Source organism: Microcaecilia unicolor, chromosome 10, assembly GCF_901765095.1.
Source record: "Microcaecilia unicolor chromosome 10, aMicUni1.1, whole genome shotgun sequence".
Taxonomy (NCBI): Eukaryota; Metazoa; Chordata; class Amphibia; order Gymnophiona; family Siphonopidae; genus Microcaecilia; species Microcaecilia unicolor.
In genome coordinates this window covers 188212228-188233779 of record NC_044040.1, presented here as the reverse complement: position 1 = coordinate 188233779, position 21552 = coordinate 188212228, and the positions used below count along the sequence as shown (strand labels likewise).

The window sequence follows — 21552 nt, the reverse complement described above, 5'->3', positions numbered from 1 at the left end:
CCTCTGTCCCTCGAAGCTACTTGCCTTGTTCGCTGTGGGCCGTTTCGGCCCTCGAGTGTCAATAGCTCCGTCCTCGACGTCATGACGCTTTGACGCGTCATGACGTTTTGACGTGAGGGCGGTGCAGACACTCCAGGGCACACCGGATATCTCGGGCGCCTCAACTTCCGTGGAGGCTTCAGAACGTTGGGGTTGCCTTTTATATATATAGATGTTAGCATAATAATAATGATACACCTAATAAGCATGCATTAGAACATTCAATTAACATAGATATGATGCTAAAGATTTTCTACATTATGGCTTAACAAATAGCTGAGGGACCAAGTGCAGATATATGATGGGAACAAGATGTGTGGTACATAGAGGGGCATAATCGAACGGCGCTGGCCAAATAGCTGGCTGGCCATCTTCGGGGGCCGGCACCGTAAGTGGGTGAAGCCGGCCATCTTTTTCTTCACTAATACGGTTGGGCCCGGCCAAATGTCAGAGCTTGCTGGGTTTGAGATGGCCGGCATCGGTTTTCGGCCATAATGGAAAATAATGCCGGCCATCTCAAACCCGGCCAAATCCAAGGCATTTGGTCGTGGGAGGAGCCAGCATTTGTAGTGCACTGGCCCCCCTGACATGCCAGGACACCAACCGGGCACCCTAGGGGGCACTTCTAAAAAAATAAAAATAGCTCCCAGGTGTATAGCTCCCTTCCCTTGGTTGTTTAGCCCCCCAAAACCCACTCCCCACTACTCTACATCATTACCATAGCCCTAAGGGGTGAAGGAGGGCACCTACATGTGGGTACAGTGGGTTTTGGGTGGATTTTGGAGGGCTCCCATTTACCACCACAAGTGTAACAGGTGGGGGGGATGGGCCTGGTTCCACCTGTCTGAAGTGCACTGCACCCACTAAAAACTGCTCCAGGGACTTGCATACTGCTATCAGGGAGCTGGGTATGACATTTGAGGCTGGCATAGAGGCTGGCAAAAAAGTTTTTTTTTTTGGTGGGAGGGGGTTGGTGACCATTGGGGGAGTAAGGGGAGGTCATCCCCGATTCCCTCCGGTGGTCATTTGGTCAGTTGGGGCTTCTTTTTGAAGCTTGGTCGTGCAAACAAAGGGACCAAGTAAAGCTGGCAAAATGCTCGTCAAGCCTGGCTTTTTTTTTTCCATTATCGGGCGAAGCCGGCCGTCTCGTGAGCACACCTCCATCCCGCTCCCGTCCTGCTTTCACTACCCTACCGACGCCCTCTTGATGTTTCGCCGGCTCCACGACGGAAAGCAGTTGAACCCGGCCAAAATCGGCTTTCGATTATACCGATTTGGCCGGGTTCAGGAGATCGCCAGCCATCTCCCGATTTGTGTCAGAAGATGGCCGGCGATCACTTTCGAAAATGAGCTGGATAGTCAGTTGGCATAATTTGATGGTTAGCTAAAATCAAGGCAAGTTCTTTATATAGTTAAGCAAGAGATAAGGAACTTATCTAAGATACAGTATGTGTAGCAAGCTAGTTCAGGTGCAGAATGTGTGTCTAGTCAGTCACCCTATGTATTAAAGACTTGGAAGAAGAGCCAGGCTTTCACCTGCTTCTGAAGTAGAGGTAGTCTCCAGTTACATGTAGCCCCTCTGGGAGTAAATTCCAGAGCATGGGGGCTACTCCTGAGAAGGCTCGCTGGCGGGTATCACATTGTATAATTTCTTTTGACGAGGGTACAGATAATGATGATCTTTGAGAGGACCTTAGAGGTCTCAAAGGTGTCTAAAGAGCTAACTTATTCTTTAAGTACTCTGGTCCATTTTGTCTGAGGACCTTGAAAATCAAACATAGAGTTTTAAAAATTTAGCCCTGTAAGTACTGGTAGCCAGTGTAGCTTTCAGAGGAAGGGTGTGATGTGGTCACGCTACTTGCAACCTTCTATCAGTCGTGCTGAACATTCTGAATCAGTTGGAGCTGATACAAACTCCTTTTGATTTGGCCAGTGTACAGGATATTACAGTAGTCTAGTCGTCTTTTCAATATTTGGAGAGAGATTTCATAGCTGCCGTAGGTGATACAGTCACAGTGGCGTACCAAGGGGGCGGTGGGGGCGGTCCGCCCCGGGTGTGCCGCGCGTCTGTCGGCAACGCTCGTTCCCTGCTCCCTCTGCCCCGGAATGGGTTACTTCCTGTTCCGGGGCAGAGGGAGCAGGGAACGAGTGAAGCAGATAGGCACGTGGCACCCCCCCCCCCCCCCAGCAGGTAAAGATGCACCCGGGGGTGTCATTTCGCCGGGGGGAGAGGGGGAAGTGTCCGTCATTTCGCCGCTGGGGGGGGTGCCGCGCGTCTGTCGGCAACGCTCGTTCCCTGCTCCCTCTGCCCCGGAAGAGGAAGTAACCTGTTCCGTTGCAGAGGGAGCAGGGAACGAGCGTTGCCGACAGACGCGCGGCACCCCCCCCCCCCCCCCAGCAGGTAAGGATGCACCCGGGGGGTGTCCGTCGTTTCGCCGGGGGGGGGGGGGCGCATCGACGATCCGCCCCGGGTGTCAGCCACCCTAGGAACGCCACTGTACAGACAATTTTTGAAGGTTGTTTGCATATGTGTTTCCATATGAAGTGGTGCTTAGATGGCAACTCTGGCTGTATCAATTAAGTTGGTGCTGGGTTGGCTTGTGCAATCTGAGTCCCGCATATAGCAATCTGATTTAGGATGGGCTGGAGAGAGCTTCGACAGAAACTCCAGTAGTGTGGAACGTGAGGACAGTGCGAGGCAGACCTTTACAGTCTGTGTCCTGCAAATGTCAAGATGGATTCTGATAGGCTGGAGAGGGCTTTGACGGCAACTCCTGTAGTTGAAACATAAGGATAGAGCCAGGCGGACTTCTATGGTCTATGTCCCAGAAACACCAAAGAAAGACGAAGATAAAGTATATAATATCACTTTCATTGTTGATTTAATCTTGAATTGATAATGAATTTGACTGTTGGGCAGACTGGATGGACCATTCAGGTCTTTACCTGTTGTCACTTACTATGTTTTCTTGCTTATATTTGGTCATTTTACAATTATTATGCTGTTAACAAAATTGTAAGTTTATGCCAAGCTATGGTTGCTGTGCAGCGCCTGGTTGAATCTCTTCATAATGGCAGTTAATAGATAATATTTTTGCCCTGACAGCTATGTTTTGCAACATAGTGGAGGAGTGGCCTGGAGTGGAGGAGTGGCCTAGTGGTTAGGGTGGTGGACTTTGGTCCTGGCAAACTGAGGAACTGAGTTCGATTCCCAGCCCAGGCAGCTCCTTGTGACTTTGGGCAAGTCACTTAACCCTCCATTGCCTGCCGCATTGAGCCTGCCATGAGTGGGAAAAAGTGCGGGGTACAAATTGAAAAAAAAAAAAACAGTCCTGCCCCTTTCAGTGACTTCTATGTGTTTTTAGCAGCTCAGAAATACTGTCTGTGGCTTCTGTTAAATATTCTGTAAAGGAACATTCCCAGATCCACAAGGAATACATACAGCAGTAAAATCTTGCCAACCCAGTCTTAGCATGAGTTGTTTTTTTAATTTTTCTTCAGAATTTATGGTTAATATAAACAGTGATATAACAAAAGAGAGGGAACGAAGTACAAACTAAAGTCCAAACAAAAAAAAACAGCACCACGGGCCTTTAAAAATGGAACACAGTTCTTTAATGAATGAGCCTTGACAAAAAGACCAGACACGGGCCGTGTTTCGGTGACTAGCACCTGCGTCAGGGGTCACAGTGATGACGTGGAAAACTTGGGGAATAACTCGAATATATTCTTCTACAATATATTATTCCTTAATCACAACAAGGAGTAGCAAGGTCGAACGTGTTTAAAACAACTGGTCTCCCACGCCTTGAGACACCTATTTTCAGAGAAACTCTGGCCAAAGTCGGTGTGACGAACCGACTTTGGCCAGAGTTTCTCTGAAAATAGGTGTCTCAAGGCGTGGGAGACCAGTTGTTTTAAACACGTTCGACCTTGCTACTCCTTGTTGTGATTAAGGAATAATATATTGTAGAGGAATATATTCGAGTTATTCCCCAAGTTTTCCACGTCATCAAGGTGACCCCTGACGCAGGTGCTAGTCACCGAAACACGGCCCGTGTCGGGTCTTTTTGTCAAGGCTCATTCATTAAAGAACTGTGTTCCATTTTTTAAGGCCCGTGGTGCTGTTTTTTTTTTGTTTGTAATATAAACAGTGAGCCATGACTTTGAGGCAGTTTGGGATGTAATCGTAGTACCAAGGATTTCTGATCAAATCAATCGTGTATTCTAATATCATACTGGTGTGCATATGATTTGGTAATTTATTGTCAATGTAAGATTTTAAAACTGTTCTTTACAAGCAATCAGGAATGAATACTATAAAATTATAGAATACTAGTGTAAGATTCAAATTTTCCCAGATGTCTCACGATGGACACAGGAAGGCTGTGTGGAATTTCTAACAGTGTATCAAGAGGTTGTGATGTTGGGTGCTCATTTCCAGCTTAAGTTTCCATGCAAATGCATTGCGCATTTGAGAGACAGAAATTATTTCTTTGATCCAATACAATTACACAGTGTCCTTAATTCTCAGAGCTCCTTTGCTGCCCAGATTTGAGTTTATCCTTCTGTTTATGGGGTCCTTTTACTAAGGTGCGCTGAAACATGGCCTGCAGTAGTGTAGAAGTGTGTTTTGGGCGCGCGCAGAATTATTTTTCAGCAAACCTACAAAAAAATGCCTTTTTAAAAAATTTTTGCTGAAAATGGACGTGCGGCAAAATGAAAATTGCCGCGTGTTCATTTTGGGTCTGAGACCTTACCGCCAGCCATTGAACTAGTGGTAAAGTCTCACGCGGTAATCGGGCGGTAATGACCTACACGTGTCAAATTATTTTTCGGACATGCGTATCGGACACGTGCCAAAAATGAAATTACCGCAAGAGCCACGTGCTAGCTGGGTGGTAACTCCATTTTGGCACGCATTGGGCACGTGTAGATACTTACACGGCTTAGTAAAAGGGCCCTACGAAGGACATAGTTATAATTATTATTATTTTATTGAAGGATTTATAGACCTATTCTCTTAGGGGGTCTTTTTCTAAGGCGCACTCATGTTTTCAGCACGTGTTAAAAATAGGCGCACGCTAAATGTTAGAGACGCCCATAGGAATGCATTGGCATCTTTATTGTTTAGTGCGTGCCTGTTTTTAGCATGCACTAAAAACGTGAGCGCGCCTTAGTAAAAGACCCCCTTATTTCTTTATTCTTAGGGGTCCTTTTACTAAGATGCACTGAAAAATGGATCTGTGCACGTCCAAAATGCGCCTACACTAGCGCAGGCCATTTTTCAGCGCACCTGTAAAAAATGCCTCTCTTTTGGCCGAAAATGGATGTGCGGCAAAATAAAAATTGGCGCACGTCCATTTTGGGTCTGAGACCTTACCGCCACCCTTTGACTTAGCGGTAAGATCTCACGCGTTTACCGGGCAGTAATTGTCTACGCACATACAGTGCTGATTACCGCCCAGTTAGCGCCATGTGCCAGAAAATAAAATACATTTCCCGCGCGCATAGCAGACGCGCGTAAAAAATGAAATTACCGCCCAAGCCATGTGGTAGCCGGGCGGTAATTACAAATTGACACGCGTTGGGTGGATTTTAGGGGTCTCAGCAAACGACATAAGGGAGCAACAATGAGATGTGTACCTGGGAGCATTTATTTATTTATATCGCCAAAATTCGCGCTTTCCTTTCTGAACACGCTATCAGAACCCTCATCCACACTCTCATCACCTCTCGCTTAGATTACTGCATCTTGCTTCTCACAGGTCTTCCACTCAGCCACCTCTCCTCTTCAATCTGTTCAAAATTCTGCTGCATGACTAATATTTCGCCAAAGTCGTTATGCCCATATCAGCCCTCTCCTGAAGTCACTTCACTGGCTTCTTATCCATTTCCGTATAAAATTCAAGCTCCTCTTAAGTGCATTCACTCTGCAGCCCCTCACTACCTCTCCACCCTCATCTCTCCCTACACTCCCTCCCAGGAACTCCGTTCACTAGGCAAATCTCTCCTAATTGCACCTTTCTCCTCCATCGCTAACTCCAGACTCCGTTCCTTTTGTCTCGCCGCACCTTATGCCTGGAATGGGCTTCCTGAGCCGTTACGACTAGCTCCATCCCTGGTCGCCTTCAAATCCCGGCTAAAGGCCTACCTGTTTGATGCTGCTTTTGACTCCTAACTTGTCACTTGCTCATAACCTTTATCTTGTCTTCCTCTCTTCAAGAATCCCTTTCCCTATCCTGCTTATAATCGAACGAGAAAAACGCCCAAGTTCCGACCTAAATCGGGAGATGGACGTTTATCTCACAAAAACAAATTATGTGGTATAATCGAAAGCCAAACTTGGACGTTTTCAACTGCACTCCATCGCAGAAGCGTACAAAGTTGATGGGGGTGTGTCGGAGGTGTGGTGAAGGCGGGACTGGGGCATGGTTATCACCCGAACAGAGATGGGCGCCTTTCGCCAATAATGGAAAAAAAGTATGCGTTTGTAGCTAGAATTTAGGGCACTTTTCATGGACCCTGTTTTTTCACAAATAAAGCCCCAAAAAGTGCCCTAAATGACCAGATTACCCCCAGAGGGAATTGGGGATGACCTCCCCTGACTCCCCCAGTGGTCACTAACCCCCTCCCACCACAAAAAATGATGTTTCACAACTTTTTATTTTCACCCTCAAATGTCATACCCACCTCCCTGGCAGCAGTATGCAGGTCCCTGGAGCAGTTGTTAGGGGGTGCAGTGGACTTCAGGCAGGTGGACCCAGGCCCATCCCCCCCTACCTGTTACAATTGTGCTGCTTAATGCTTAGTTGTCCAACCCCCCCAAACCCACTATACCCACATGTAGGTGCCCCCCTTCACCCCTTAGGGCTATAGTAATGGTGTAGACTTGTGGGCAGTGGGTTTTGAGGGGGATTTGGGGGGCTCAACACACAAGGGAAGGGTGCTATGCACCTGGGAGCTCTTTAACCTTTTTTTTTGTTTTTGTAAAAGTGCTCCCTAGGGTGCCCGGTTGGTGTCCTGGCATGTGAGGGGGACCAGTGCACTACGAATCCTGGCCCCTCCCATGAACAAATGCCTTGGATTTATTCGTTTTTGAGCTGGGCGCTTTCATTTTCCATTATCACTGAAAAACAAAAACGCCCAGCTCACAAATTGTCGAATAAAACATGGATGTCTATTTTTTTTTTTAAATACGGTTTGGTCCGCCCCTTCACGGACCCGTTCTCGGAGATAAACGCCCATGGAGATAGACGTTTTCATTCGATTATGCCCCTCTGTGTGTCCTTCTGTCTGTCTTACCCTTATACTTATTGGTCCTGTCTGTCTGTCCTGATTTAGACTGTAAGCTCTTTTGAGCAGGGACTGTCTTTTCTTCATGTTCATTTGTGAAGCGCTGCGTACGACTGGTAGCGATATAGAAATGATTTATAGTAGTAGTAGTTATATGAAGTTCACTGCAGTGCCCCCTAGGGTGCCCCATTGCTCTCCTGGGATGTCTGTGTGGCCAGTCTACTAAGAATGCTGGCTCCTCCTACATCCCAATAGCTTGATTTTGTATGTTTTTCAATTGGACTTTTTTTTTTAATGGACCAAAAAGATAAACGCACAGAGCGCAAAAACATCTAGCAAATAGCCATTTTTGAAAAAAAAAAAAAAAGATAGGCGTTTTTCTGTTTTGAAAATGGCTATATTCCCCCACTTGAATTGTGGGCGTTTTTAAACAAAACGTCATAGGGAAAATGCCCTTCCGTGGCTATGAATAGGAAACAGAGAAAGTTGGCCATTTTCTGGCTGTAGTAAAAACGGCCTTATTGCGCAGAAAACCCACATAAGGGTGCGCTAAGGCAAAAGTGGGCGATTCCAGGGGAGAGCAGTCTGTTACCTTTGCTCTTTGATAGCCCTGAGCGTCGAGACAGCGAGGACGCGGGCTCAAAAAGATAAGTTCAGCTTTAGTCATTGATTTTGCAACGTTAGAGAAGTGGCAGCTGGCCATAGTTGGTGAAGTCCGTACAATAACTAAGGAAAGAGCAAAGAGGCAACAAAAGAACTGTGACTTTGTCTATATAAAAAATACCAGCGTATAATAAAACATTCACTAAACAAAATGATTAGAGAATGTAGCTGGGTCTGCCCAGAGAATTTATAATGCGACAAGAGTTTCCAGCATCTGCATTTACAGGTTCTAACCACTAATTAAGAACTCATTTTTACTGCAGATCAACAATCCTTTGGTTCCTAAAGATTTTCCTTCAGTGCAATTCCAGAATTAAAACCCTTGTCTGATTTGTAAAGACTACCCAGAGGAGTCTTAAAACAGCAGGTCATCTCCTCACTGAAATGCTTTAGCTTTGCAGATTCATCAAGCTGCGGGCATACCGGCCTCCCATCGCTTTAAGCGCCAATGTAGCTGCAGCAATGCACTTTCATGCCCGTAGCACAACCAACAACATTCTGACATCGCTAAGCTGGTCATTTACCCACTAAAGAGTGCCACGCATCATTTGAGGGCAAAACAATTTCAGAAGCATTAAGGGTTCTCTTTTTCAAAGTAAGCTATGGGAAGGTTGGAGCACTTAGGTTATTGGAAAGCAGGAAATTTCCGGACTGTGAAATGTGCTAACAAACTTAGGGGAAATTAGAATACCACTCATCTCAGTGCATGAGCACTCATACCCCCAGAATCTATAAAGGTTGCCCAATATGGATTCACGAAATCTTAGCGGAGATTGGGTGGCAACGCCGGTAATTGGGAAGCAAAACCAGTGCTGGGCAGACTTCTACGGTCTACGCCCTGAGAATGGCGAGGACAAAACAAACTCGGGTATACATATAAAGTATCACATACCATGTAAAATGAGTTTATTTTGTTGGGCAGACTGGATGGACCATACAGGCCTTTATCTGCCGTCATTTACTATGTTACTATGTAAATTAGGGTGCAGATCTCAGATCCTCACACGCTCACAGATCTGCCTATGTGCTATTCTATAACACTGCACACTTAAATTGTCTTGAGTGTAACTCAAAAGAGAGCATAGTCAGGGGAGGGGCATGGGCAGGTCAGGGGTGTTCCCAAAATTTAGGCGCAGTGTTACAGAATAGGGTCATTTGCGCATCCAGCTGCCATTGGTTGCATGCCAACCTTTACAACCAGGTTTCAGCGGGTGTAAATCCTCATGCTCAAAGTTGGGTGCAGGAATCCACTCTAGAAGGCCCTTTTACCAAGCTGCACTTGTAGGGCTACCACAGGCTTGGTGTGCGGTGATTTAGCCCTACCGCCAACCTACCACGGGAACCCGACGATAGAGCCAACTCCCACCATGTGGCATTTCTGGTAACAAAAAAATCATTTTTAATTTTTTAGCACCACAGGCTCACCCGGTGGTAATCAAGCAGCGCCACACGCTGCCTGGTTAACCATAGGGCTCCTCCTGGAAATGGCCGCTTGGCAAGTGTTACACTTACCACACCGCTATTTCCATTTTTTTAAGTCGTTTTACTGGCAGTGGTTAAAGAAAAGGGAATTGGACTTGATATACTGCCTTTCTGTGGTTTTTGCAACTACATTCAAAGCAGTTACAAGTACTTATTTGCAGCTGGGCCAATGGAGGGTTAAGTGACTTGCCCAGAGTCACAGGGAACTGCAGTGGGAATCAAACCCAGCTCCCCAGCATCAAGATCTACTGCACTAACCACTAGGCTACTCCTCCATTAGCAACATTCCGTGTAGAATCTCAAATAGGGAAAGGGAAATGAGACTAGATATACTGCCTTTCGGGGGGGAGGGGGTTTGCAACTACATTCAAAGCAGTTTACATAGTATATACAAGTACTTATTTGTACCTGGGGTAATGGAGGGTTAAGTGACTTGCCCAGAGTCACAAGGAGCTGCAGTGGGAATTGAACTCAGTTCCCCAGGATCAAAGTCCACTGTATTAACCACTAGGCTACTCCTCCACTAGCAACATTCCATGTAGAAGCCTGCCCTTGCAGATCAGCAATGTGGCCTGCAGGCTTCTGTTTCTATGAGTCTGACGTCCTGCACATATGAGCAGGACGTCAGACTCACAGAAACAGAAGCCTGCGCGGCCACGTTGCTGATCTGCAAGGGCAGGCTTCTACATGGAATGTTGCTAGTGGAATAGCAACATTCCATGTAGAATCTCAAATAGTAACAACAGAATCTCAATAATAGCAACATTCCATCTAGAACCTCCAATAGTAGCAACGTTCCATGTAGAATCTTCAAATAGTAGCAACAGCAACATTCCATGTAGAATCTCAAATAGGGAAAGGGAACTGGGACTTGATATACCACCTTTCTGAGGTTTTTGTAACTACATTCAAAGCGGTTTACGTATATTCAGGTACTTATTTTGTATCAGGGGCAATGGAGGGTTAAGTGACTTGCCAAGAGTCACAGGGAGCTGCAGTGGGAATTGAACGCAGTTCCTCAAGATCTAGGTCCACTGCAGTAACCACTAGGCTACTCCTCCACTTTCCAGCACCTAAAAGAGGCCTTGATGCGTGGCAAACCCACGTGCTGATGCCACCGCAGGTGTTTTTTTACTGCTGCTTGGCAAAATGACCCCCAAGTGCTATTCTATAAAGGGTGCTTAGCACTAATTGGTGTTGAAAAAAAGCACTATTCTGCAAAATACACTTAAAGTTAGGTGCAGTTTATAGAACACTGCTTATGCCTAACTTTCTGCGCAGCCATTTGTACTAACTAAAAACATGGTACAAATACCTGCATGTAAATTTATGCACAGATGCCCTTATTCTCCAATTACGCACGAAACTTAAAGAAATGCCCCTGATCCGCCCATAACCTGCCTGTTATTCTCCCATTTCCACACCCCCTTTTTTGACTCGTCCACACCCCCTTTTTTGACTCGTGCCTAAATTTATGCACGTACGTGTCAATTAAATCTAATTCATGCCAATAATTATTTGTTAAAAAGCCAATTATCGGTTCTAATTGGTATGTTCAAACAATCCACGACCACTTGAACTTCAGGAAATCACTAAAAACCAACCTCTTCAAAAAGGCCTACCCGAACGACCCCACGTAACCCTCTTCACCTACCAACACAGCATGACTATGATCGAACAGGACATCACGCAATCTTCATCCATTCCAACCCTCCACTTATACCTCATACGATCACTATACAACTTTGTATTTGTTATCCACCGACTGGGCAAACGCCTTTGACGGTACTGTGTAAGCCACACTGAGCCTGCAAATAGGTGGGAAAATGTGGGGCACAAATGCAACAAATAAATAAATAAAAATAAATCGCATGTACAATTTTTAGCGACTTTTATGGAATTAGGGGGTAAGCGGCCTTTATTGAATTGACACTTGATTCGGATCTTCCCAGCCCCTAACGTTGGGCGCCATTGTGTCCTCGTTTTCAAAATAGAAAAATAAGCTTTGATTATTTTTAGATTGCTCTTCTTTCGACCTGAGTGCTCTCATCGCTTGACACAGCAGAGAAATGCAGGATTACAGTTCTGGTATATATCAGAAACAATTTGGGCTAGTTTTAGTTGCGCGTAAATGATTCATGTCTTCACGTGTCGTGTAGCGTTCTGGGACTGCACTTGGGCACCTGCTATATCAGGGAAGAAACCTGTGAAGCACTGCTTCAACATAACTACTCTTGAAAGCAGATAAATGTGATACATATAATATTGCATCTAGGAATATCTTTTTTTTTTTTTTTTTACTGTGTTTTGAAATCTAAAGTACAGCTGAAAAGGCTTAGCCCAGGTTTGCAAATTTTTCATTTTCCGTTCTGTTTTCCCCCCTATGAGCATGCACCAAGCAGCTACCACGCACATAAGTCTGTTTTATAGTTCCCTAACTTTGCTCTGGAGGGACACTATGGTACATTTACTTTAGAGCTCTGCTCAGAAGCACTTTACCCCTGTTCTATGGCCTCGTGTCTAATATTTTCTATGGGGAAATATTGGAAGAAAAGGCCCATAACAGCCCTGCTGAATGAGAGCACATTACTGCCTTTTTACAGTGTCGTTTTCTAATCCACTTCTCTAAAGGATTTCTTTTGGCTTGCCTGTCACAGTTTTATGGCTGAATTTGTGGTTTGCTACAGTAGACTTCCCATTTCATGGTCTGTCCCTTATCTGAAAAGCATTCTATGTGACCTTCAAGTACATTCAAATGAATGTGTTTGAAGCACAATAGAATGCACTTGAAACCGATTTGAGAACAGACTAATGGTGCACTGTACTGCAGTGATGATCCTAGGTCGGCTGCCACCCAGTGGGGGGGATCACTGATGCGCACCCCCCCGGGTGCAGCACGACCCCCCCCCCCCCCCGACACAATGGCACCCCCCTTGGTGCATCAACCCCCCCCCCCCCCCCCCCCGGTGCATTCTTAGCTACTGGGATGAACCAGCGGAGCTGACAGGCATGTGGCTGCTCTCTGCACCCCTCCAGCAGCGTGCACCCAGGGCGAACCACCCCTACCGCCCCGCCCTTGGTACGCTGCAGCTGTACTCTATTGTCCTGGTCAATTTTGCTACAGTTTGAGACTTGATCTTCTTTCTGACAGGCAGATGCTCAGAAGCAAACGCAAGCACTAGAGGCCATTAGCGCCTGTATTTGCTTCCGTGGGATGTTCAGAGACAGTGAGTGCATAGAACAATGAGCTTGCTGGCTCTGAACGCTAATTGTTCAGTGGGCAGTATGCCAAAAAAGGGCGCTGCTCCTGCAGCAAACCCTATGCCAGCTCAGAGCTGGCATTAAGGTTTGCCAGGGCACTGGGGAGGAATGGGGAGACCCTGTTCAACATGCATTTATATTATTCCAGGCCCCCCATGCCCCCCAAGCACATGACCCCCCCCCCCTACAAAAACATTGTATCCTGGTGGTCCAGTGAGACCCTTGCCAGGCCTCCCCCCTCAGAAAGATAATCTTGGTGGTCTAGCATTGTTCCCCCGCCCCCAAGCCCCCTAATACCTTCAAACAGGTTCCTAGGTGGAAACAGTGGTTAAATCACAGGAGGATTGTGAAAAATTACAAGAGGACCTTACGAGACTGGGCGTCTAAATGGCAGATGACATTTAATGTGAGCAAGTGCAAAGTGATGCTTGTGGGAAAGAGGAACCCGAATTATAGCTACGTTATGCAAGGTTCCATGTTAGGAGTCACGGACCAAGAAGGGGATCTAGGTGACCTTGTTGATGATACGTTGAAACCTTCTGCTCAGTGTGCTGCTGTGGCTAAGAAAGCAAATAGAATGTTAGGTATTATTAGGAAAGGAATGGAAAACAAAAATGATGATGTTATAATGCCTTTGTATCGCTCCATGGTGCGACCGAACCTTGAATACTGTGTTCAATTCTGGTCGCCGCATCTCAAAAAAGATATAGTGGAATTAGAAAAGTTGTAGAGAAGGGCGACGAAAATGATAAAGGGGATAGGACAACTTCCCTATGAGGAAAGGCTAAAGTGGCTAGGGCTCTTCAGCTTGGAGAAAAGGTGGCTGAGGGGAGATATGATAGAGGTCTATAAAATAATGAGTGGAGTTGAACCGGTAGATGTGAAGCGTCTGTTTACGATTTCCAAAAATACTAGGACTAGGGGGTATGCGATGAAGCTACAAAGTACTAAATTTAAAATGAATTGGAGAAAATGTTTCTTCACTCAACGTGTAATTAAACTCTGGAATTCATTGGCAGAGAATGTGGTAAAGGCATTTAGCTTAGCGGAGTTTAAAAAAGGTTTGGATGGCTTCCTAAAGGAAAAGTCCATAGACCATTATTAAATGGACTTGGACTTGGGGAAAATCCACTATTTCTGGGATAAGCAGTATAAAATGTTTTGTACTTTTTTGGGATCTTGCCAGGTATTTGTGACCTGGATTGGCCACTGTTGGAAACAGGATGCTGGGCTTGATGGACCTTTGGTCTTTCCCAGTATGGCAATACTTACGTACTTCTGTATGTGTGGCTGGTATACATTACAGTGGTTGATAGGTTGTGGGGTTTCTTGGTCTTTCATGAGGGTGGGTATTGCATGTGTGCTTGGATGCCAAGGGGAGCTTTTAGATTGTGCAGGAGGAGCCTGAGTGAGTTGTACTTCTTTAGGACCACCATTGTAAGGCTTTCCTGGAGCAGTTGCATTGGGAAGGTACTTATTTGTGAGGGCTGGTGGATGAATGGTAAGAAAGATGAACAATAGCAGACAGCATGGTTGATAGGGAAATGGGATAGTTGAGGGGGGGATCCTAGTATGGGACAAGTGAATGAGTTTGGGGCAGTCATTGGGGAGGGGATACAGTTGGATGAGCTGATCTAGGACTATGATATGCTATACCTTCCCAGTAGTTATTGCATGGTACGGCATGGCAGAATACTGGGCTGGATAAAACCACTGTCTTTATTTGCAGACAAATCCTTGCTCAAAGCCCACCTCTTCAATGTCACCTTTGGCACCTAACCACTATACCACTATTCAGGAAATCTAGACTGCCACAACTTGACATTTCGTCCTTTAGATTGTAAGCTCCTTTGAGCAGGGACTGTCCTTCTTTGTTAAACTGTACAGCGCTGTGTAACCCTAGTAGCGCTCTAGAAATGTTAAGTAGTAGGTTACCTGCCTACTGTCCCCATGAATTGAGTCCAAATCCCACACTAGGATTTCTGTCAGTTAGTTGACCTCTGGCCAACTCAACCATCCATCTACTTTCATTGGCTAAATAAGTACATGATCTCAGCTGATGGGTAAAGATGACTGAGGAAGGCAATGGCAAACCACCCTACTAATCGTTTGCCCAGAATCCATCATGCAAGTGTCGCCCCCCATAAGTCATTCACAACTTCCATACAGGGGACTACCTTTACCTACATCCAGAATCTTTACAAGGAGAGTGTTGTTGCTGCGTCACTATAATGGCAATATCTCTGATGCTATGCAATGGTCAATCCACTTTCATAGCTGATAATTCTGGGAAGAGATTTGCATCTCTATTTTACAAAAATAGGGTCTGCACTTGTGTCTGAAACACCTTCTGTGCTCATTAATAAATAGGATCTGAAGCTTGACCTAGAGCAGAAGGACTGGGGGAGGGGGGCTTTGGAAGACAGTGTTTAAGATATCTATATGTGCATGGCAGAAAGAGTAGATGCTGCGAATACTGCTTCACACATATCGATATCCAGTCTGGGGTGTGGCATTTGGAGGTTCAAGCCCTGAGTGTTTTATGTATTTATTAGTAGCATTTATACCCCGCTCTTTCCCGCTCGATAGCAGGTTCAGTGCAGCTTACAAGTGTGGTACAGAGTATCACAGGGATAGTACAAAGTATCACAGAGATAATACAAGTATGGTACAATGTATCACAGAGATAGCACAGTTATATAGGATGGGACAATAGTAAGAGATGTGAGGAAAGGATAGGAGTATGGGTACTGGTGGTGTGGGTTAGGTTTGAGAGTTAAGTTGGGTTGATTGGGTAGGCTTGTTTGAAGAGGTAATTCTTCAACAGCTTTTGGAAGGGTAGGTGTTCATTTGTTTGTCTGATATGTGTAGGTAAGGCGTTCCAGAGTTGGCTGCCTATAACTGAGAAGTTTGATGCGTAGTAGGTTTTGTATTTAAGGCCTTTGCAGTTGGGAAGATGAAGATTGAGATATGTTCGAGAAGATTTGGACCTGTTCCTGGCTGGAAGATCGATCAAGTTGGACATGTAGCTTGGAGATTCGCCATTGAGGATCTTGTGGATCATTGTGTGGGCTTTGAAGTTTATTCGTTCCTTGATAGGGAGCCAGTGAAGTTTTTCACGAAGTGGTGTTGCACTTTCGAATCGTGATTTGCCAAAAATGAGTGTGGCTGCTGCAGGGCCGTGCCAACGCGGTAAGCGAGGTAAGCGTGGCAGGGGGGCGCCCCGCCACACCATGCTTGCCTCGCCCTCCCGCTCCCATGTCCCAACTGCCCGCTCTCTTCTCCCCCCAACAAAATCTCTTTTAAATTTACCTCCGTCCGGCTGGCAGGGCAGCGAAGGCGCAGCGTCAGTGAAGGAGGTGGCGCTCCCAACGTCTCTACTAGTCTTCCCTTCGCTCAATGTCCCACCTTCTTCTGATGTCATTTCCTTGACATCAGAAGAAGGCGGGACATTGAGCGAAGGGAAGACTAGTAGAGACGTCGGGAGCGCTACCTCCTTCGCTGACGCTGCGCCTTCGCTGCCCTGCCAGCCAGATGGAGGTAAATTTAAGAGAGATTTTGTTGGGGGGAGAAGAGGGTGGGTAGTTGGGACATGGGAGTGGGAGGGCAGGGGAGAGAGGACAGCGATCATCTTCACAGGGGGGGGGGCACGTGCTCCAACCGCTTGTCTGTGGGGGGGCGCAGCACCCGATCCCCTGCGGGGAGGGGCGCCAACCGATCCTTTGCAGGGGGGCGCCACAGACCCTTGGTACGGCCCTGGGCTGCTGTGTTTTGGGCAGTTTGGAGTTTTTTCATGATTTGGGCTTTGCAACCAATGAAGATGCTGTTGCAGTAGTCGGCTTGGGTGAGTACTGTGGATTGGACTAGGTTGCGGAAAGTTTTCTGTGGGAGGAATGGTTTTACTTGGCATGGAAGTGGGCTGGAAGGGATATGTGCTGGCAATGTTGATTTGTACAAGACTTTTGGTGATTGATTGATTGATTGATTGAATGTAAGAAAGTTGCAATTATAGTTGTGGGGGTTTTTTTATTTATAGGGATTTATTTTACCACCTTTTTGAAGGAATTCACTCAAGGTGGTGTACAGCAATAGACAATTACAGCAGTAAAAATATTCAAATAACAATGCAAAATATGGCATAGTATGTCACATTATCACTATATATAGCTAGCAAGTAACAGTAAAGTTGCTGAAAATTTTTAAAATATAAGGAGGAAAAGGACTTCAGTGGCCAAGGTCACGTCTAGAGTCAAGCTCAGACTAATGACCTGCCATACTTCTTCACGAGTCCTTCACGAAGTATGCCAGGTCATTAGTCCGAGCTTGACTCTAGATATGACCTTAGCCACTGAAGTCCTTTTCCTCCATATATTTTTAAAATTTTCAACAACTTTACTGTTACTTGCTAGCTATATATAGTGATATTGTTGGAAGAGCAAGTACAGCCAATAAGGATAGTATACTACATTACAATGTCAACACAATGCGCAATAAAACATTTTAGTAGACAGCATAGGGTGTATGCAAAGATGGAACATATAGATTTATAAGATAATTAACAAAGTCCTACCAATCATATGAGAGACATGACTCTCCAAATTCAGCTGTTCATGGATTCTTACTCCAAAATTCAGAGGTCAATTTAAATTCATTAAACCAGGGGTGGGCAACCTCGTTCCCCAACTGATTGACCTGACTCCATCAATGTGTTTGTTGCAGAGGCGGAAGTGATTTGATTTGTCAGCCCCCACCAAGAAAAGTTTAGTGTATTTAGTGCACGCAGTTGGACTTACCATAGCATATACTTATGGAAGGCTAAGGTCCGCTCTGGCTACTGGTGGCAGAGGTGGCCATCTTGGAACAGATCACCTCCAATCTGAGAGGACAAGCAGACAAGTACCAGGAAGTTTGGGACTGGTATTGGACATGAGAAGCCAGCAGGGTTAGGGGATTGAGGGGGAGGGGCGCTTGACTTACAAGGAAATCCAGGATCTTGCCTATGACTGAGACAGTTACCCTGCTTTATATGACGGATGATTGGTTAATGTGTGCCAGAAACTTGTTAAATAAAGAGTTATAAAAAAATTCTCAGACCACAGAAATAACTGAAAGCAAAATCTGGTGTTAAATGTGCATCATGAGTACTGCTTGCACTGTAAATCTGCATTTCTGGCTTTCCCCCTTCCCCCACCCACCAATCCAATATGACATCCCCCTATTAATCTAACACAACTTTCTTGATTACTTACATTTTCACTTTGGATTCAAGGGGTGGTAAATTCATCTGTTTTTCAATGTTATTTTCTTCATCCATGGTGAGTTGGTGGCTATAAAAAAAGATTTGTCTGTATTTATTTTAGCCTCACTTCACAATTACAATTTACCTAGCTTGATTAAAAACCAGCAACTTATAAAAAAGCAGTATAGTCAGCTCTAATTTAGAAATTTATTTTTCTTCAGAGACCTAACATTTGGTTTTAATTTAAACTGTTCACAGAACCTTTTTATTTAATACCATTGTGTATTCTTTCTAAATCTAATGTAGGCAGTGCTAGTTAAGAACATAAGAAATAAGCATTGCCATACTGGGACAGACCGAAGGTCCATCAAGCCCAGTATCCTGTTTCCAACAGTGACCAATCCAGGTCACAAATACCTGGCAAGATCCCAAAACAGTACAAATACTTTTTATGCTGCTCATCCTAGAAATAAGTAGTGGATTTTCCCCAAGTCCATCTTAATAATGGCTTCTGGACTTTTCTTTTAGGAAATGATCCAAACCTTTTTTTAAACCCCGCTAAGCTAACTGCTTTTACCATATTCTCTGGCAATGAATTCCGGAGTTTAATTACACGCTGAGTGAAGAAATATTTTCTCTGGTTTATTTTAAATTTACTGTTTAATAGCTTCGTTGTGTGTCCCCTAGTCCTAGTATTTTTGGAAAGAGTAAACAAGCGATTCACATCTACTCATTCCACTCCACTCATTATTTTATAAACCTCTATCATATCTCCCCTCAGCCTTCTCTTCTCCTCGCCGAAGAACCCTAGCTGCTTTAGCCTTTCCTCATAGGGAAGTCATCCCATCCCCTTTATCATTTTCATTGCCCTTCTCTGTACCTTTTCTAGTTCTGCTATAACTTTGCGGAGATGCGATAACCAGAATGCCACACAATATTCGAGGTGTGTCACACCATGGAACACTACAAAGGCATTATAACATTCTCATTTTTGTTTTCCATTCCTTCCCTAATTATTCCTAACACTCTATTTGCTTTCCTAGCCACCGCAGCACACTAAGCAGAAGGTTTCAACGAATGGCAATAAACAGTATAGATTTTTGGTCTGCCCAAATCATGGAGGAAATTGTTCAAACCAATAAGAAACGATGAGGAGATTATGACAATGAACAGTATAAATTTTTGGTCTGCTCCGCCACGTCCCCTTGAAATCTCTGCATGGTGTGAATCTCAACATCTAAACTACTGACTTTCTGAAATCTCTGTTTACATTTGTTTGCAATCTACTTGTGTAAAGGTCACTATTCACACGTGGAGATGCTTCCAAAATAATCTCCTATGTGCTGTGATTCAGAAGTTGTTCTAACCAATAAGAAACGATGAAGCGGTTATGGTAATTAATGAACAGTCTGATTGGGAGAAATATAGGCTACGGACACACTGATAACGGCCATCGATAACTTCAGCCTTTCCCTGCTGCAGGCCTTCATAACATTGCAGGTAACAAGTAGAGAATGACACGGGGACAAAGTTTGTCCCCATTCCTGCCCCATCCCCGTGGGCTCTGGTTCTGTCCCCATCTCCAAGGGCTCTGTCCTCATCTGCAGAAGCCTCAAACAATTATGATTTTATATTTAAATCTTTTTATTAAAGTATAAAAAGGAACAATATGCTGTGCAACTATCGTGTATAAATTACAAACAGAAAACAATAATAACAGCAAGCAGCTATAATAACCCTCCTCACCACCACCACCCTCTACCCTTCCGACCCCAACAACAGCTGACTTCTACTACCCCAAGGAATCCTAACCCACCCTGTTAAAATGTCCAGGGGTACAAAATACAATCCGTTCTGTATGCCCTAGAGGGGAGAAATATGTCCTATGAACCACTGTTATGACTTTTTAATCTGTGGATGAATAAGAAGTCATCAACAATTTCAAGATTCAGTCTAGATCTCCTGTCTTCCGTAGTCCTTCTTGCAATAGAAGATGTCTTCTTAGAAGATGTGCTGGTAGCAGGATGTACAGGATCCTCCATGCAAATTTTGCTAGTAGCTGCCGTCATGTTTGCTTGTTTTTCCAAAAAATCAAAATATCATTGTCTGCATCACTCAAACATAAATAACAGTCCAGTTCATTAACAGGCTTCAAAGTAGAAAATGACACCAGGACAAAGTATGTCCCTGTCACCATTAGCTCTGTTCCCATCCCCATGTCATTCTCTAGTAACAAGTCCTTGTCCAGCACTTCTTGAGTCCACACTATCCACACCGCACTGGAACCCAAGTATCACAGGGCCAGGAACTAGAAATGGAAGGTCAACAGGTGACCGGAGGCCTCATAAAGTACCTTGTAGCTTCAGAAGAACCCAGGAAACATGAGAGTGCACCAGATGCTTCACTGCTGAAGGACCATGACTTTTAAACCTTTTCACTGCTGGCAACTGGCAGGATCTACAAATGGTGCTTCCTTTTCGGACCATTTTTGTGTGTATAGTATTCATGTTATATTGCCTTGCATATACTGTGCCTCACCTGCTTTATGGTAGCATCTTGTGCTGTGTGTAACATTTGCTACATTGTTTCTATAGAGACAGTCAATACAAATGTTTCTGTATGGAAGGCATTTCAGTGCTAGGAGAAAGGTCATTTCTTACACATTGCCCTTTCCCTTGGGGTAATCGAGAAATAAGGAGAGAACAGAAGGATGTGAAAGAGCAGTAGTTATTTTTCAGAATACCTCCCAAAAATACTAGGACTAGGGGGACATGCAATGAAGCTACAACGTAGTACATTTAAAATGAATCGGAGAAAATATTTTGTCACTCAACGTGTAATTAAACTCTGGAATTCGTTGCCAGAGAATGTAGTAGAAGCAGTTAGCTTAGCAGGGTTTAAAAAAGGGTTGGATGGCTTCTTAAAGGAAAGGTCCATAGTCCATTATTAAAATGGACTTGGGGAAAATCCACCTCTTATTTCTAGGATAAGCAGCATAAAATGTATTGTACTTCTTTGGGATATTTGAAAGGTATTTGTGACCTGGATTGGCCACTGTTGGAAACAGGATGCTGGGCTTGAAGAACCTTCAGTCTGTCCCAGTATGGTAATACTTATGCACGTATGTGGCAGGGAAGAAAAGTTTCCTTGGGGAGGGAGTATGTTAAAGATTTTTAGCTTTCAGGCTTCTTCCCTGGAAGCACTGGGTTAGTGAGCCCTTGGACCACTACCATGGAGCGGCAGTGGCAGGCAAGGTCACCTTCAAAGCAGAGACGAGGCAAGGCTGGACTGGAACCCCGGACTGGAGTTCTGCACTGGAACGCACCAGACCGGTGCACACTGGACTGGAACACACAGGACCGGAACCCGCTGGACAGGAACACACTGACCTAGGCTTCACCTACGCTTAGCCACCGTTCCCTGAGGGTTGAGCCCTCAGGTTCGGGCAGCCGGCAGGGCTTACAGGAAAACCGGAACTGGAACTAGCAAGCAGGAACAACAGGAATCAGGATACAGAAGTGCCCCCAGGCACCTAGGCGAAAGCAAGGCAGACAGGCAGGGAATGTCCGGGT

The 21552-nt window shown here is 45.1% G+C and overlaps 1 protein-coding gene across 2 annotated transcripts in view; it reads right to left on the bottom strand.

Moving 5' to 3' along the window:
• Positions 1 to 21552, bottom strand: part of LOC115478872 (schwannomin-interacting protein 1) — a 694349-nt gene that overhangs the window by 515024 nt on the left and 157773 nt on the right. For both annotated transcript variants that reach the window (XM_030216506.1, XM_030216512.1), the window contains exon 3: positions 17991 to 18068. In XM_030216506.1, coding sequence (XP_030072366.1) covers positions 17991 to 18068 — 78 coding nt within the window. The remainder of the gene's footprint in view (positions 1 to 17990; positions 18069 to 21552) is intronic.